Below are 18,939 nucleotides of genomic sequence, written 5' to 3'. Positions count from 1 at the left end.
TTTCCTCTAAATTTTTTAAATTGTTTTTTTTTTTTTTTTTTTTTTTTTTTTGGTCTTTGTCACTTAGAAAGTAGCTAATGGAGTTGACATTGATCTCAAGTGATACCTTCCAGATGATTGAAGAACACAAAGAATGAGTATAGGGGAATGGTATAATGATGTGGCACCTGTGATTAAAATTCATTTCTGCCCCCATTTGTGAGAACCTGCCCACTTGGGGCAGGATGGTCCCCTACAAATGGTATTAAGGTCATCTTTCAAGGGCAGCTACTGGTTGGGCATCCAATTCGAGTTCCCTCCCTCATTTTTCCTCCCCGCCTCCCTCGCCCCTGTCCTGCCTTTGCATGTTTGTGTTTTAGTTGAACAGGAATGGCTCTCTGCCATGATTACAGCCATGTCTGAAGCACTAGAACAAATTCCAGGATCCCCCTCAGACCCTCAAGTATACAATTGGCTCTCAAATGGCCATACCTAACAATCTCCATCTGAAAAATATCAACAGCTGTGGGGTCCCAGCCAAAAAGCTCCTGTGAACACCAGCTTCAGGTTGCCAGGGAAAGATATTTTTAAGTGGTATGAAGTATGCCTCATCTGAGATCTAACTTTGATTGGTTTCAATGGGATTCTGCAACAGACAGATATTGTGGTTCTAAAAAACAGAGGGAATCACCTTTTATATGAAGTGCCCAGGATAGGCAAATCCAGAAAGTAGTTTGATATTTGTCCAGGGTAGGGGACCTGGGGAGTGACTGCTAAACACTATGAGGTTTCCCATGGGGGTAATGAAAATGCTTTAAGATAGACAGTACTGATGGCGTATATCTTGGTGAATATTGTAAACGAAAACACTAAAGTATACATGTTTGAAAGCTGAATTTCATTATATCTCAATAAATCTGTTATTTAAAATTTATTTATTTGGGGAGAGACAAGAGAGAGTGCAAGTGGAGGGAGAATCTCAAGCAGGCTCTGTGCAGAGCCCTTCCCAGGGCTCAAACCCCCAAAACTGTGAGACCATGACCTGAGATGAAATCAGGAGGCAAACGCTCAATTGATTGAGCCACCCAGGCACCCCAGCACATATGTTATTTAAAAGAGAGAGAGACTAGGTGATCAGGAAGAAACAGGAAAAAACAAAAACAAAAATAAAGAGGAACAAAGTCACCTTCTCCCTAGGTCCAATTGTTTCCCTGTTGAAGGACCTATGAGGGTAATAGGAATTCAAGTACTTAAGGGAAGGCCCATCAGATGCTAGCAGCCTGGAAATGCCAAGGAACAGAGCAAGAAATCTGCTCTGATTGCTCTCTGCTGAGGTTTTGCAAACATAACCCCAGGAAACATGATGTGTTCATTGGTTCATTCATTCACTCACTCACTCACTCACTCACTCACTCACTCACTCACTCACTCAGCACTACTTCTGTGCTAGCCACTGTAGCCTTGTGTTGAAGGAGCTCACAGTCTAGCAGGAAAAACAGGAGAGTCCAAAAATGATATGAAACCATGAGCCTAGGGTATGAAAGAGATATGCCCAGTGTGCACTCAGGAGGGGCCCAGATATATTATAGTTAAATACAACACGTAAGGAGAGAAACTTAGATCTCTTAAAACCCTGCACTTCCATTTCTTTGTCTTTATCGTGGAGGACAATATCCACTTTGACAGTTATTTTAAGTTTAAATAAGGTGAAATATACAGAGTGCCTACCACACAGCTGGTGCTTATTAAATGGAAGCAATTGCTCTTCGAAGATCTACGGTGTCCCTCTAACCACTGTGTTTTTTAGGAATGTAGGTAGAGCTGACAAAACTTTGGTTTCTAAGCCTGCAAATTATTGCTCTTTGTGATGGCAATTCCCATGCTTCTGCCATGCAGTGTTGGTCTGTGTGTCATTGCAAATGTACTCAGAATGCTTTTTCTCTGAGGTCATATATTTAGTGTAAGCAAGAGAACTACAAATCATTCCTTACAAGTGAGCACAGCCCTCTCCTTCTCTGGTACACTGCTCAGGCTGAATGGGTCCTTTCCATCAAGGGCAGTCCCCTTGATCCAGGACTGTGCAATCTAGGCTGAGAAGCACTGGTCAAACCTGTAGCTGAGCACTGGGAAATGAGAAAGAGGTCATAACTTCACTCATTCCTTCATCCTTTCTTCTCTTTTCCCCTCCATTCTAAAATGTGGAGAGGGGCTGCAGCTTGCTACAGTAGTGACCACATCTGAAAAACACTACAGATCAGTCACTGCCCTACAAAGCCAGCAATACCATCCAGGGGTCAGTAACAAAAAATAAAAGTCCATTCTTGAGAGGACAAATCATTCAGTAGATGCTTCAACAGGGAAGGAGCAAGCAAGCTAAATGTCCAAAGTGTCCAGTACGTAGACACAAATCTCTTTCTACCTCTTTCTAAGCACAGGCAGAGGCTGGATCTGGACTCCCCCAACTCCTCCCTCTTGCCCCCAGGCTGTTGGCAAAGTACTTTCAGTCAGAGCAGTAACGATGAGAAGGGACCTCATGTGCTCTTGTTTCTGCCCCCCAAAGACCTAATTGCTGCTTATCCCTCATGCCACTGGTTATGGGAGCCAGGATGCAGCACAGAGGAGGAAGTTCGAGAAGGGCCTTTTGGGAAGGCGCAGAAAAGAGATTGTACCGCAGTTTGGCTCTTCTGGCCTATTTCTCCTGATTTAAGCAGCATTGTGAGGTGCAGAGCTTTGAGGTAGGCAATTCCCTCCAATTCCTCATAAGATATTGTTCTGCCATTTAAGCAAATGTGCGAAGAAGTGAGTTAAGCCAGTTTTCCTCTGTATTTGCCAGGGAAATTTGTGTAAAACAGGGCAGAGGTCTTTGTTCTCTTTCTGCGTGAGTATACTTTGGGGCCTCCTGATCTTTTGTATATGACAGACTGGGGAAGAAGCTCTGGGATCCAAAAGCAGCTATTTCTCTTACTAAGCTACGTGAAATTTGAGGCTTTACTTAACCTCTCTGAGCCCCACTGGCTAGATCCCTAGAATGGGGATGATATCTTATGATATCTTATCCCTTAAGAGTGAGTGGTAATAAATTGAAATAATTTCTGTACAGCACTTGGCACAGGACTGGACACACAGGGAGGGCTTGGCTCCTAGCAGCTATTGTTGGTGTTGTTTTGCTGTGATTAACATCAATTGTTTTGTTTATAGAAAGGGAACACTTCTGAATCCCAAGTTCCATTTCTGCAAGCTCTTAGAGAGATGCTCTAGTGACGGCCCGTATTAATGCCTCTGCCATGTCACTTAGTTGTAATGCCCTTCAGCAGACAGCGATTGAAGCTGGAAGAGGTCTGAGGTTGGTGATTTTGCCTTTTTATGTTGATTTGATATCATCCTCCAAAAGCTACTCCTCAAAAAGGGCTGGAAAGCTAGAGTTCCTTAAGAGGTATTCACCGTTTTCCCCAGAGTCAAAGTTGCTAATGCTATGATCAGTATTATTAATTATAACACATAATATATAATAATATTTATTAATATTTAATATGTGCCAAGAATTAGCACATATATATATATAAAGGTAGGCTTTTTAATAGATGTATTCTCATTTCATGCTCCTATCATATGAGAGAAGTAAAATTACCCATTTTATGGATGAAGAAACAGAAAAAAATACATAACTTTTCAGGGGTCACACTGTTAGTAAGTGTGGCTAAATGGGGGTTCAGAGCCAACCACAAAGCTGGTCATCTGCAACAGTCTCCCAGTTATAACTAGAGGCTGTTATTCTTGAAAATCTTCACCTCTGATTCCCTCTGCCTCCCATTTGAAGTCAGATCTGAACAGCATGTCCTGGTGCCAGTTTTCACCAACCAGAGACTCCAGAATCTCTGCCAACACCAACATCACTTCTACCATCTTCACATTGCTCTCAAGATGTAACTTGCTCCAATTACATAGTTCAGTAGAGGAAGGCAGAGAGTTTGTGGTTAATTCATCAACTCAGGGTCCGAGGGGTTGAAATTTTTAAAGACCAACAGCTGGCATACCGTCTCCAAAAAGAGTGAATTATTGGCAATTAGGCAGGCCTAGACTTACAGCTTTTTCTTTCATACATTTTATCATTTTAATCACCAGGAAAAAAAATAGTGTGGACTGCAGAGCAAGACAAAGCTATCTTAGTCTATACCTGCCCGCCTACTCTCCTCTACACCCACCCACCTTGGCAAGGGTAGACCTAACCTAAATACATCCCCCATCTGTTTATTTAGGAAAAGTGCAACAATAGCCAATTATTAAGAATTTACTTCCTTCACTCCAAAGAAAATCCTTAATACATTATGGACAATGTAGGCGTTGGTTGTTTCCACATGCTGTTTGAGTTCTGCTAGTCTAGTCAACACAAGAGCTAATACTCCGGGATTTTGCAGGCCCCATGGCTAACCTTGTTAGACTTGATGTTGTTACCCAACAACAAAGAACTGCTTCATTTTTCTTATGACTCCACTGTCAACCAATTGGCATTTAGGAAGGCCAGAATATGGGAATGGCATCCCTGTCAGGATCAAGAATTCTGCCATCAACAAATCTGAGCATAGATTTTTCCAGCAAATAAGACCAAACAAGCAAACAGGACAATTGAAGCACTTAGTTTTTAAATACACAGGCAGCACCCTCTCTCTAAATTCCCTTATCCTTGCCAGGAGTCCTACCTGTCCTGCTATAGCTTTTCACAAAGAACAAATGTGCAGCTCCTCCTTGTTAGGACTAAAAGCCATACAGTACCTAAAAATAAATTCTAGGTTCTCAACTCCAGATAAATAAGGTGCACTATAATAGGCTAGCACTGTGATTTTAATGACAGTTGCCTTTTGCCTGCTAATAGCATACTTATTAAATTGATACTGTGTAAGCATTTATGTTACACAGTTATTCGTGGCTCAATTGCATTATTATGTGATTTCATATTTATGTAATAGAAGAGCCATTAATATGCACATTAATTAAGCCCAATAAATGTGTAGAACTCAGAGTGGACGTGAAGGTTCCTTCATCAAGCTGTTAATCATTTCTGCTTCAGCATATATTGAAGACATTAGTTGCCTTGGAGAAGGCCTTTTTCATGTAATTTGGCTTCCTGGAAAACAGTAAGGCATGTTGCTGTCCATTGTTTGCATTTTTGAAATGGAAAACCATCACATCCAGCAAGCTCACTGGATGACTAATGAAAACCAGGAAACACAAAAAGTGGTTGAAATGAGTAATTGTAGCAGAGGTGTTGTTATATGAAAGATATGTGACCCACCCAGAATACTAAGATACCGCGAGTGAGACCTAAATGCCTACCAGCAGCAATATAAATGCTTAAACCTGGTCAGATTAAAATAACTGGGATTGTTAGGGTCAATGGCAAACCAGAAAACCACCCAACAGCATTCAGCTATATCCTGCTGTTGCCATGAGGGAATAGACTCAGTATTTTTGTTCTGTTTTTGTTTTCAAGAGAAGTCAGCGATCTGGAACAATATACAAAATCTTGACTTGGAATTTTTGGTCATATCCACCTTGCAGGCCACTGTACTTGAATCTGGGTTCCTTGAGAGCTTGCAGTTCTGTTTTATCTGTGTTTTTATTCCTGAAAGAAACAAACAGTGTTCCATGCACATATCTGGGGACCTTGTCAGGCTCAGGTGGCATGTTTGGCACTCTCCATTCCTGCTTCTCTCCATCTTTCATGTTGACTCACAGGCACTTGCTGCTATTGTCACTGGTGGTGGGTGAGTACTCAGAGAATTAAAGAAATGGAGTTGTAGGCCTAGGTTCACGTTATTTAAAAGTAGCAGACCCAGGGGCACCTGGGTGGCTCAGTCGGTTGAGCCTCCGACTTCGGCTCAGGTCATGATCTCACAGTTTGTGGGTTCGAGCCCCGCGTCGGGCTCGGTGCTGACAGCTAGCTCAGAGCCTGGAGCCTGTCTTTGGATTCTGTGTCTCCCTCTCTCTCTGACCGTCCCCTGCTCACGCTGCCTCTCTCTCTCTCTCTCTCTCTCTCTCTCAAAAATAAATAAAACATTTTTTAAAAAAGTAACAGACCCAACCCTTGTACCCAGTTCTTTAGATTTCATCTCCTAACCAGTGGCCAAATGCCTCTCCCATGTCTCTCTATATATACCTCAGTGGTAGCTTTTCCCACCCTGTATTCTAATTGGTCCTTTTCTATTTCTTGTACATAGTTGAAAAATATGATTGTTGGATGGATAGATAAATGAGCAAATATAATCAGTGTCACAGTGGAAATGAACAACAGTAGTGAGGAAAACATCTAATACTGAGGATGCTGGATAGTTTTTGTTGTTGCTGTCAATAATTTGAGTTATTTGCAGTGAAATAATATGCTGCTGTGCAGAAGGCCAGGGTGAGAAGAGAACTACATATTCTTTCATCTCCCCCATGAAGCTCTAGGTCTTCTCTTTAGTAGAAATGGAAAAAGAACTGGGGGAGCCTGGGTGGCTCAGTTGGTTAAGCTTCCAGCTCTTGATTTTGGATCCATTTATGATCTCACAGTTCATGGGAACGAGCCCTGCATCACACTCCATGCTGAGTGTGAGGCCTGCTTGGAGTTTTTTCTCTCCCTCTTTCTCTCCCCCATCCCACTCATGCTGGTGCAGTATTTCTAAATAAATAAATAATCTTTAAAAAAAGAAATGGAAAAAGAGCTTGACATCTCTTCCAATTAACTTGAAAGCTCATCCTTCATTTTATAGTGAACATGCCACATAGCACCTGGGTCTGTGGCTCCTTTTCCCCCTTAGCACCACCCCTGGATAGCATCATCAAGAGGGAACCACAGGAATTCCACCCACACAGAACACAGATGGACAAATAAGGGCCACACAAGTTGGAGCACGCAAAGAAACCTTAGCTCAGGGTGAACAGACAGGAAGCAGGAGAGTTCTGGTATCTCATTTAGTGAATTAAATGCTTCACATGGCCTCTTTGTACTTTGGGAGAGTGTGTGGTCTGGAGTGCTGGAGGTGCAGCCAGGAGCCGAGGGAGATGGGAAGTTGGGGCTTGGAACTGAGGAGGGTGGGTTCTCACTTGTACGCTGATTCATCTCATTTTCTTGAAGTAAGTCTCAAGATTACCTCACTAATGGAGAATAATGACACCACTTGGATAAGAGTTGAGAGAGGGGGAAAGGAAAGCATGAAAATTCATTAACCCTGTGTGAGGGGCTTGGATAGCGTGATCTGAAGGATCATTATTACATCATTTCACCCCCCTTTTCTCACCTCTTCCCACTAATACGAGACAGACAAATGCTAAATAACTATATAATAATACATTACGAGACAGACAACAAAGCCAGAAAATGTAATAGCCTGCTACAGCTATGAAACTCCCTCAAAGATATATTTAAAATGTCACTGGTGCATAATGTAAAATACGAATTGCAGGTTCATTTGGAGGACGCGATTTAAAATCTGCACAACTGTACGGTGGCATTTCCCACTGGAGTTTAGTTTTAGTTGTCTTTCTCTGAAGACCAAAAAAAAAAAAAAAGGAAAAGAAAAAAAAATTCCCCAAATAATTTCAGCCCAGAGATAGAAACTTCGGGGAACCACTTGTGTCTGTTATTCTTCCTTCTTGTTTTCCTTGGTCATGATGCTCTCCAAACCTAGTATCTTCTTGACATGTTGTCTTTCTTTCAGAATATTTCTGCAGGCTTCACAGGAGTCACGGAATGTAGATTACACCTTTTGGAGATGTAGCCCGGCCACATAAGGAGACAAGTAGTTGAAATTTGTGTCAAATTGCTTGTTTAAATGATGTGAGCCAACTTCTTAAAGCCAGGACAGCAGGGGCTGAGGATTTTAAAAGTTGGCAGGGGCCAAAATGACAAGGCTTGGCAGTCACCTGGTGAGCTGCCAACCTCGACTGGAGGCTTCAAAAAAGGACACAAATTAAAAGTCATGTTTCAGCAGCCATTAAAACCAAATTATAGGCTTACATTGCATAGTGAACTACTTTCGTTTTCATTATGCTTAAAATATTTCATTTTGTAGATTGAGAATGGGTTGCTAGGAAAACCCTGTGTGGAGTTGTCATCTGTGGTCGTATTTACAGGGGATACATGCAGAGGTATGGTTCTCCTTTATGTATTTTTCTTGCAAGGATAGAGGATTTCAAGATGAGAAAAGAGGATGCAATATGGAGTAAGGGTCAGGGTTTAAAAACATCAACCCTGATGTCTGAGCAGGCTCACAAGTATTTTCTTGACTCTCATGAAAAAAAAAAAAAAACCCACATACATCTCTACATATACCTAAAACACATACACTTCTTTTAATATTAGTTGTCAACACTTTCAAGAAACAGGAAATTTTATCTAGAAGTCCAAGTCGTCAGCTTCCCTAGGAAAACCAGAAGACCTGACTGCCTTGAGCTCTTATCCCCACATTTCCACATGGGCCTGGGTCTGAGTGAGGGCTGCTTCCTCCCCTTTCCAAATGACCTCAGTCCACAACTGGCCCACTTCACTTCCCTGCTTGCCTGCTACAGGTGTTTAAATATGCTACTCTCTGACTTAGAGTGTACCATATTCTCGTTAATTTTAGAAAAAGGAAATGTTTGTAAAGAATGCATGCAATGTACTGGTTTACCAGGAAATGGTACAGGGACTTGTTACATCAATGACCAGCCCTGACTGTCAGGGCTGTGTTATTTACACTTTAAGATGAACGTATTCAAGATTAATATGTTCCAGCCTGGTTTTACTAATTTAGTTTCTCCTTCTTCCTCTGAGGCTTACAGAAAAAGGCAAATGAAAGCATGTTATTTAGTAGTAACCAACCCTGGATCGCTTTATGCCACCTCACCTCTGTCTCTGGAGTTTATGACTTTCAGCAATTACCAATGTAGAGACTTTGGTTCTAGGCTTTCTTCCATTGGTTTGCAGAGCATCTGGGGCCATAGCCTGCAGCCACTGATAGCTGTTTCTCCTTCCTCTCTTTGCAGGTCCTCCAAACCACCACAGCCAGTCGACTCTGAGGCCCCCTCTGCCTCCCCCTCACAACCACACTCTGTCCCATCACCACTCATCTGCCAACTCCCTCAACAGGAATTCACTGACCAACCGGCGGAGTCAAATCCATGCCCCAGCTCCTGCGCCCAATGACCTGGCCACCACACCGGAATCTGTTCAGCTTCAGGACAGCTGGGTGCTAAACAGCAACGTGCCACTGGAGACCAGGTAAGTCTCCATCGCTGATCACACCCATCACCCCACCGGAGTCATGTGCACAGAGTCCCTCAGGTGGTTTCAGGGTTCTTCTCGAGGAGGTAGTCCTGGTGTAAACAACAGGACAAGAGTGCACCTCCTTGTTGTTCCCTTGGTAATTTGACCCTGGATGGTAAGTTGATAGGTATTTCTTTGTTCACATGCGTCTCCTTTTAATGCTTGTTTACTCTCTTAGACAGATCTTGTGTACCCAACTAATAGAATTAGCATAACATATTTTTACTCAAAGACTCATGGGAAACATGCTTATAAGGGTATATTGACTGAAAGCTGCTGATAAATTATGCATTTGGCCTTTCCTGAAGTAATAAATGAAGACTCATTTGAAAGTAAGTGTTTGGGGAGACCTTGAGAAACAATCCCTGATTCCAGACTGACAGAAGTATAATTTTAATTTCTGTTTCATCCAACATGCCGTCTGACTTTAATCCCTCCTGTACACACTAACAGCTTGATGTCTAAGGGGCAAACAAGAATGTACAAAAACAAACAAGAGAAAAGGGGCAGCACTTAGTTGGAGGGAAGAGTTTCAAAGTGATCTCCAAGTCTGCCTTTGTGTTGTTTTGCCTTTTCTTCTGTCCCTTTCTCACCTCCCCCTTTGGTTCTCCGAAACTATGCCCATCTTAATGCCCTGAGGCAAGGAGTGTTGGTCACAGCATGGTGGGCTGTGAAGGAATGGCTGTGAAAGATGTGGGTGGGCTGCTAGATGGGAGGATCCTGCCACACCCCAACCCCAGACCCTGCCCTGCCTGGTTTGTGTGCTCCGGTTATTATTGCCCTTGCCCAATCCCTGATTCCAGACTGACAGAAGTATAATTTGCCCAAAAGAACCATGAAAAGGAAACAGAGAAAGGGGATAATTCATGCTGACCCTTCAAAAAGTTCTCACTTAGGGGCACCTTAGCGTCTCAGTCTGTTAAGTGTCCCACTCTTGGTTTGGGCTCAGGTCATGATCTCACGGTGTATGAGTTTGAGCCCTGTGTCAGGCTCAGCACTGAAAGTGCAGAGCCTACTTGGGATTATCTCTCTCCCTCTCTCTCTGTCCCTCCCCCTCTCACTCTCTGTCTCTCTCCAAAAAAAAAAAAAATACTGCACTCACTTAAGTTTTTATTTTTATTTTTTTTTATTTTTNCCACAAGATCATGACCTAAGCGAAAGTCGGAAGCTTAACCGACTAAGCCACCCAGGCGCCCCATGCACTCACTTAAGATTTTAAATGTTAATAAGCTAGATTTGAGGAAAGACCAAAGAAATCTGTAATCTTTCTGGTAAGGCCAGTGAATTTTCTGCATGCTTCTGGAAGCAACCATGCAAGCCATAGCATTTATATGATTTCATATCTATAATATTCTTTTGCTTCCTCTAATGGCAGGAAGCGTGCTTTGGATTCTCTGTCTCCTCTCTCCCTCTCATTCTCTGTCTCTCAAAATAAATAAATAAACATTTGAAAAATATTGGCACTAGTAAACAGCTTTGTCAAAAGGTTTCCAGACTGAAAGGAGAGTGGTCCACAAGGTTGGACTTAGGATATTTTCATAGTCGATGGTGATCTTTAAGGCTGTATAAGATGTTCTATCTTTTTCTTCCTTCTGTCATAGAGTTTGTTGGGCATTAGTCAGTCTCCTTTTATATTGACAGACTATTGTTTGAAAAAGAGTTTGTGGACATAAAGGCTACATAGAGTGGACTACATGAAGAAGGAGAAGAATGCAGAGAAAGGGAAAGGAAAAAGTACTAGCCATTGCAGAAAATAGAGAAGGAGAAGGAAGGAAGGAAGAGGACCACCATCACCATTCATCACCAGTTTTTACTGTGTACTTTGTATATGCCTGTCATTCAGTCTTTATTGCATTATCTCATTAGAGCCTGAAAGAATAGAGTGGGGTAGGAAGGGACCATTACTTCCACCATTTTAATGATGCACAATTTAGTTGTGGAGGGGCAAAGTAACTTGCAAGAGGTCTAGACTTCAGGGAGATGGGACATTCTGAGCCACATAGGATGGAATTCTATTGGTTTCCACACACGCAAGATGTCTGATAAGTAAATAAATATAAGACTACATTTATTGTCCTAATTGTTACATTTACAGGGCAAAATCCATCAGACTGTTTGCTCCTCACAAAGATTCTCCCCTTGGTGATTAGAATGCATATGGCACATAAACCATCTCCTGTCTCCCAGCTGCTGATTAAAATAATTCATTTTCCAAGAGATTTATTTTACAAAACCATTTGTAATCAAGTGTTATCTTGACAAGGATCTGGTAGAAAGGACTGACAGAGCCAAACCTATCACCTTCCTATTTTTCTGAAGTTAGGTTTCCTAGAATTTGTATCTGATCTGTAGAGTCCTTCTGTAGATCATTTAGATATTTGTCATTTATCCAAGGATTAGAGCTTCCCAGTGGAGCTTTTTGAGGAGGCAAGTTAAATACAAAGTTTGAGGAGTAGATAGGATTGCCAAAATGTTGAAGTCAATCAGAAGGAAAAACCAAGCAAGGACAACATCTGGATGTCCTTGGATCAGTGCATTCCAGGGCCAACGATTAGAGAATGTGAGGCCCTTGGAATAGGGCTATCACCAGAAGTCAAACACAGGGTGCAGAAGTCAGCAGAAAGCTCCATTCATGGAATTCATGAATACATATAACTTGATGTGCATCTGGTCTCATGTATGAAAACCTCAGCAGTAATTAATAGAATTGTTGAGCTTTACATTTCTTTTTAAAATATTATCATTTAGTGTCTTATTAGCAAATACTTACTGAGTCCCTTATAGACACCAAGCACTCTATGAGATCCTAGGGAGATAATGAGTAACACATGAATCTTGCTCTTTAAGTTCACGCAATCTAAAGGAAGAAATAGTACATAAACAGAGAGGTAGTGCCTTGTACAATAATGGAAGTGTAAAGTGACCATACAATGAATGAAGTGATCAACTCTCCCAGGATGATCAGGGGAACATTTCAAACTGAGGGTCTGTTTGGGACTGGGTTTTTAAAGGATGGTAAGAATTTGCCTAATAGATAAGTAGAAAAAAAAGTCAAAGATTATAGCATATTATTTGTTTTTAATCCCTACTATTTTTTAATATAGTCTTGGAAACTATAGAACTGAACAAATTGATTCATTCATATGTTGAAACATTGTGAGTTTCATAGGATTATTTTCTTACCCACAAGAGAAAGTGTAAATATGAGAGCTCTTCTTTCAGGGGCATGATGCCATACTGGGATTCCCATTCTTATTTTTATACCAAATAAGGATTGATTGACTACATCCAGGAGAGATAACCATTGAAGGCAGGTCATTCTAGAGGCTGATTGTGATGCAATCGTCAATTTAAAAAATGCAATGGGAATTTACAAACAGCCTCACCACCTCTACTTTCCCTAATACAGACTACTGGGTGTGATGGAAGAATTTCATAACTCTGGGAAGTGATGGGCAGGCACACTACCACCCCCAGAGACTCTAAGCCAAGTCCAACGTGTTTCTTTAGACTAGTGAGGCACAAACCCTTGCTTCTCTGCATTGTTTTTGATGTTTCCATCAGTCTTAATGAGGCATGTTACATCTTCTCTGGACTGTGCTTTTTTTTTTTCCATTTTTTTCTGACAAGTAGAATTAAAGGTGCTGGTTAAGAAGGCATACCCCAAAATAGGACTGTATGAATCTGGAATTTAACACAAGACAAAAAAGTCTACAAGTTCTGTACCCATGTTAATCATGTAAAAGACCAGTGCATATACATTTCTACTACCAAAGCCAGTCAACTCATGTATAAACCATAACGTAATCTAAAACAAAAACAAACTCAGGGCAGAGGAACTAAATAGCAAGCAATTGATATTGTCTTTCTCTTATATGATGTGTAACAAAATCACTCCACCACCATCTTTCTCTCCGCCTATTTATGTCTTGCAGTAAAATTCATGTGTAATTCTTGGTTGATACCACTCATCTACACCTTTATTTCCTGAGAACAAGGTCAGGAATCTTCCTGGCCAACTGCTTCTTGAGGAGCTTCTGAAGTCAGCTTCTCTTGTCTGAAATGGTAGAAAGTAGCTTGATGACAGAAGCTAACTTACCTTCGTCTGTGTGTTTTGTTGAAGCAAGCTTCTCTCTGAATCTCTCAGAAGCAGGTCAAGTAAAGAGAATCCCCTAGCAGAATAAAACTTCCCTCTGATTTTACTTTTTCCCTAAAATACCAGCTCCCATTCTTGGTCAGTAAGGCCTTTTCTATCTTTACAAATTTTGACACAGGATGAACAAAAAATAAATACATTAAAAAAATCTCCATCAGATCCCGAATTCCAGAAGCCCTAATTTTAGCCATCAAGATCCCCAAACTACAAACAAGTTTGCAAGTTGCTTTTCAAGATGGTCATCCATTATTCGTTCAAGAAATATCTATGAGAACTTAGCATGTGCCAAGCACTGAAGAGTCATCAGTGAAGAATAAAAGCAAAGCCCTTGCCCTTGTGGTGATTCCAGGCTGGATGTAGATAGAAATGTGGAAATGATTAGACATATGCCTCCCCCCACCCTATGACAAATGTACTAAGTGCTGTGTGAGGTATAGTGAAGTCAGACTGTGAGAAATTGACATTTAAGCTGAGCCCTAAGGATGAGTAAGTGTTAATTAGACTCGAAGAATGTTCTAGGTGGCAAAAACAATGACCCGCTGGGGAAAGAAGGAAAGAAGCACTAAGTTGCCAGGAAGGGAAAGCAAGCTAGAAGGGCAGGTGAGGGCAGGATGTTGCAGGCCGTTGGGCTGGGTTAAAGGTTTGGACTCTAGCCCAAGAATAATGAAAAGTCAATGAAGCATTTTAAACAAGAGAATGAAATAATAAATTACTGTTGTTTGGTTTTGTTTTGAATTATGGTAGCTGCCATATGGCAAACAAGTTGGGGGTAGGGTGGAAGGTATAATAAGACTGTAGGTCCAGTTTGGAGAATGTCCTCATGGTTAAGATGAAAGGTGGCCTGGTCTCTGGTAGGTTCCTGGTAGCTGTCGTACTCATATCTGGCTTTCCCCTACCAATCTGGCAAGAAGGTGAACTTTCATAGATGTCAGGTATATTTTGAAGGTAGAGTCAGTGGGAATGAACACTTGTGGAGTCGTGGGTTAGACTAAGAGTACAATGACCAGTTTTTTGACTTAGGAGGCCGGTTGGATAGTGATGTTGCTTCCCGAGGATGCAATAAGTTTTGTGACCGAAAACCGAAGTGCAGTTTCAGGCACATTAAATCTGCAGATGTAACAAGAGACTTAAGTGTAGCTGTTTTGATTCTAAATATTTTGATTCAAAATAATAGATGTGACATGGAAATTCAGCCATTTACAAATAACAGCATATTTAGTGTGTTCAGAGCTCTCAGCAATTGATTTTTTTCCCTTTAAAAAAATAACTCTCCAGAAAATCTGTACAATTTAGCAGTTATCCTACATGATCACACAGGCCTACAAATAACAATTTTTCTTTATTAAATACCTTTTGCTTGGCACTTAGTATTAACATCATGATTGCATTGAGCCCCTTAGCCCTTCTGTTAGGTTTATGTTACCTTCCCCATCTTCAATAAAGGGAAACTGAGGCTTGGGAAAATTAAGTTACCTACACATCTGCAAAAAAGTAAGTGATGGAGCTGGAACTTGAACTGGGTCTGACTACAAATGTCATGTCCATAACTATCACATGATAGTTCCTTTGGAACTAGAAAAAAACAAAACTGCTTCTTTTGTTGGCAAACAAAAATTTAACTTGCCAGGCCATGGAAATGGTGAAGTCAATGTGTTATAAGTGATGTAAGGCAAGAGATTATCTATGGGGTGAATTCTGGCCTGTTACTGGATATAGACTGAGTCACTGACAAAACCATAAGCACAGCAAGAGCTAAAGGATGCCCCTTGGGACTGGTGGCAGCCACAGTGCTAAACTGAGGCCTCACTGCCCCACGGCCCTGGCAGTGTAGGATCCGTGTGAGCTGAGTTACAGAGTTTTAATACACCGCATCTGATAAAATGTGAGAGAAAATTGACTACGTGGAAATAAGCAGTGCTACTTTTCCAGCTCTGTGATTTGTAGGTTTATTTTCCCCCAAACCGAGCTTTGCCACATTAATAGGAGAAAGCCAAACAGCTAGGGGTAACGTGGCTGACCACTTGGTCATACCTGGAGTGCCATGATAATCCTTGCTAGCTGGAGGTTGTGTAAGTGCTCTGGTAAAGAAATGAGTACATTGGGCTTGATGAGTGGCATTTTAAAAATCTAATTTTGGTATTGGAATTTTAGAAGACACACTTTTTGTCTTTACCATGAAGTAATCTTAGCCTAATCTAGATGCTTTATTGGTAGTGCATATTTGGGAATCAAGACACAAGACCTTTAGTAAATAAGGTTTTCACAGAGAAGCAACAAGATTGTTGAAACATCCTCACCATGCTGAGCCTGAAGACTATTCCAAACTTGTTCTCAGATTGATTTTTCTACCTAAGGATTAATTTTCTGACAGAATCACTGACAAGCTTGATCTTGAGAATATTAAGCCAAGGTAACCTGTTTGGGTTTTGGGGGCTTTTTTTGTTTTGTTTTCAAGTGAGGTTGAAAACCAGAATTCATTCTGGGTGAACCAAATACATTCAAACACTTTTCAAATCAATAGGCAGCTTGATTTCTCCATATTGCAAAACATTATGCCCCCTCTAAATTCTCATCAGAGGCAACATGGAAATTAATGAGACCTTTAGGTTAGCCTTTCAAGCTCAGCCTTATTTTATAGCTTTACCTTGCCTTTTTGACACTGTGATCCCGCCTGGCCACCAGCAGCATTTCACGTTGCAGTGCACTTTAATTTTGTAGTTTTCTTAGTCTTCCTTGGAAACTGGCAGCTTATTAATCTCAATAACTGAGCTGCTCAATAGGCAAGCTCTCCAATGAGAATTTAGGCTTGTTCTTTTTTTTTTTTTTTTTTCTTGACAGATGGAGACAAGGGTTGGTTGTCAGATAGAGGCAAGGGGTGGGGGAATGGGAGACAGAAAGCCAGTTAGAAGAGGCACCCCTGTACCCCACATCACTTTCTGACAGTTGGCAGGAAAATAAAGAGAACCTGATCTTATCTACTGCTCTGCAATTTACGGCTTGCGGTATTTAACACACTCTAGACCATTAATAAGAGAATAAATAAAGTGCCATGGCACATGTGCAAATTACAAGGTGCATTAAGAAAGAAACAAGCATCACATCTTATTTAAGACCACTCCAGCCTGCTCTTGGTTTGGATTTGCAAATTTGGAAGAATCCCTGAAGGTGGAGGTATCCAAGGAGAGGCTGTCCTTTTCAAATTTGGCTCTCACTGTAAAGCTAAAGCCTTATAAAGTTTATTAAAGCTTTGAGGACTTAAAGTTCTTACTTGTATGTTAACTACAGCTAATTTCTAGGTACAGAGAACTTTTTTTAAAAAAGCTGTCCCTCAGCAACCTAGACCATGGGGACCCAATCACAGATTGAGGCCACCTTGTGGTGATGCCTTGTATGTGCAAGACTCTGCCCTGAGTCTATGTAAATGTCAAAGACTCTTGGGTCAAGTTCACAATTGAAAAAAGCCAGATATTTCCATCTCTGTCTGTGCTCTTTCACCCATTCAGCTAATAACAAGTCTCGCTCCCTTGGGGCATTTTCTGAAGCCTTCCCAGGGGATACTTTATCTGGCTAAGACAGGGAGAGACTTAATGAAATGCAAGTCTTTTTCTAATTCTGGCTCCCCAACGATCCCTTTCTTTTCACAGGGGCCAGATAAGGCATTCATGGTTCTCCTAGGCAGGAGAAGTAGGCTCTGCAACTTTTCTGCAGCTCCCTTTGATTTATTAGTCTCAGCCTCGCCTGCCTTTGTAAGGTGGAGTTTTGTGTCCCTAGTCCTGCAGTCCTGCACAGGGCACTCAGCCAGGTCATTCCACTGTGGCTGCGTCCTCTAGATTAGAGGAGAGGGTTTCAGAAACTTATTCCCAGACAGCTTTTTTCTGTCCCAAACCCAGCAAATGATTTCAGGCTATTTCATGAGTCATGTTTGCAAATATTCATTTTTAGAGGTCATGACAATGCTAACCACAAAGGCTTGCCCTCAAAATTGTGTATTTTTAAATCCCTTATAGAATCACTTCTTAACCAGAATGACTGAGCAATTGGCAAATGCCCCCAATTTCTGTCATCATTGTTTTAACTGCTCTTGCCTTATATGTCAAAAGAGAATGAGTAACGCTTCTTTCTTATTTGTGAGATTGTATTGAAGTTATATTTCAGTTTGTTAAAACTTCAGTTGGGTACAAACATCTGTAAGTCAATTTCTCAACAATTAGTCCTCCTGTAAAGATGTTGCACACCTATGATAAAACAAACTCTCATTTTTTATTAAAAATAGAGCTACCCAATGACCCAGCAGTAACACTATTAGGAATTTACCCAAGGGATCCAGGAATGCTGATGCATAGGGGCATGTGTAGCCCAATGTTTATAACAGTGCTTTCAACAATAGCCAAATTATGGAAAGAGCCTAAATGTTCATCATTTGATGAATGGATAATGATGTGGTTTATATATACAATGGAATACTACTTGGCAATGAGAAAGAATGAAATCATTCCATTTGCAGCAATGTGGTTGGAACTGGTAAGTATTATGCAGAGTGAAATAAGTCAGTCAGAGAAGGACAGATATCATGTATTCACTCATATGTGGATCTTGAGAAACTTAACAGAAGACCATAGGGGAAAGGAAAAGGGGGAAAATAGTTACAAACAGAGAGGGAGGGAGGTAAACCACAAAAGACTCCTATATACTGAGAACAAACTGAGGATGGATCAGGGGGTGGGGGAGAGGGAAAATAGGTGATGGGCATTGAGGAGGGCACTTGTTGGGATGAGCGCTAGGTCTTGTATGTAAGCCAATTTGACAATAAATTATATTCATAAAAAAGGTTATTTAGTGCTATTATAATAGAAATCTATTTCTGTTGTAAAAGCAAATAATGTAAAGTATTTTTATTAATGTGGAATAGTATCCAAGGTACTGTGAGTAATAAAAAACACCTTTTAAATTAAAAACAAATCATTTTCTAAAATTATTTGAGCAAGTGGATTTAAAATTCTGCACTTAGAAGAAGGTAGAAAATGTTTTTTCTTGCATTGGTATGTACTTAGATAAGAATTTAAAATGGAAAGCTTAATCGTAGTGACTTTTTAATCTCTTATCAACGCAGACTTCCTCTACCAGGGAACATGGATAAGAAGGCATAAGGTGATATTGGGCCTGTTTAAGCATTTGCTGGGACCTGGGGAAATCTACCCCACCCCAGCATCAAGCCGCCTGGGAGTGGGGACGGTGCTCTGTACACCCAGTTGTCATAGGTGTCTTGTCCTCAGCTTCAGTTTGTTCTCTTTTGCTATGTTAGTGTCCCTAGGGATATTCTGAAGGCAGAGGAACACAAAGATAATCTTCTTTAGCTTCTAGAACTCAGAATCCATGTGAGGAGAGACCGTGGCTCTATTAAATGTCTTTTTACTTCCAGGAAACAACTGAACACTCTTTGTGGTTTTATTTTTTAGACATCATCACCCCCTAAATACCTGTTTTGTGCCAAGTATTATAATAGGTACTTTATGTTATCTTAGTG

At 41.0% G+C, this 18,939-nt stretch overlaps 1 protein-coding gene across 2 annotated transcripts in view; it reads left to right on the top strand.

Moving 5' to 3' along the window:
- The window catches only part of TENM2 (teneurin transmembrane protein 2), a 3,267,991-nt gene that overhangs the window by 2,953,352 nt on the left and 295,700 nt on the right, over positions 1-18,939 (top strand). For both annotated transcript variants that reach the window (XM_077757352.1, XM_077757353.1), the window contains one exon: positions 8,980-9,214. In XM_077757352.1, the coding sequence (XP_077613478.1) occupies positions 8,980-9,214 (235 nt within the window). The remainder of the gene's footprint in view (positions 1-8,979; positions 9,215-18,939) is intronic.

The sequence above is a fragment of the Crocuta crocuta genome, unplaced genomic scaffold (assembly GCF_008692635.1).
Source record: "Crocuta crocuta isolate KB4526 unplaced genomic scaffold, BGI_CrCroc_1.0 scaffold131, whole genome shotgun sequence".
NCBI lineage: Eukaryota > Metazoa > Chordata > Mammalia > Carnivora > Hyaenidae > Crocuta > Crocuta crocuta.
Note: the sequence above shows the minus strand (reverse complement) of the source record. Positions and strands in the feature narration are given on the sequence as shown.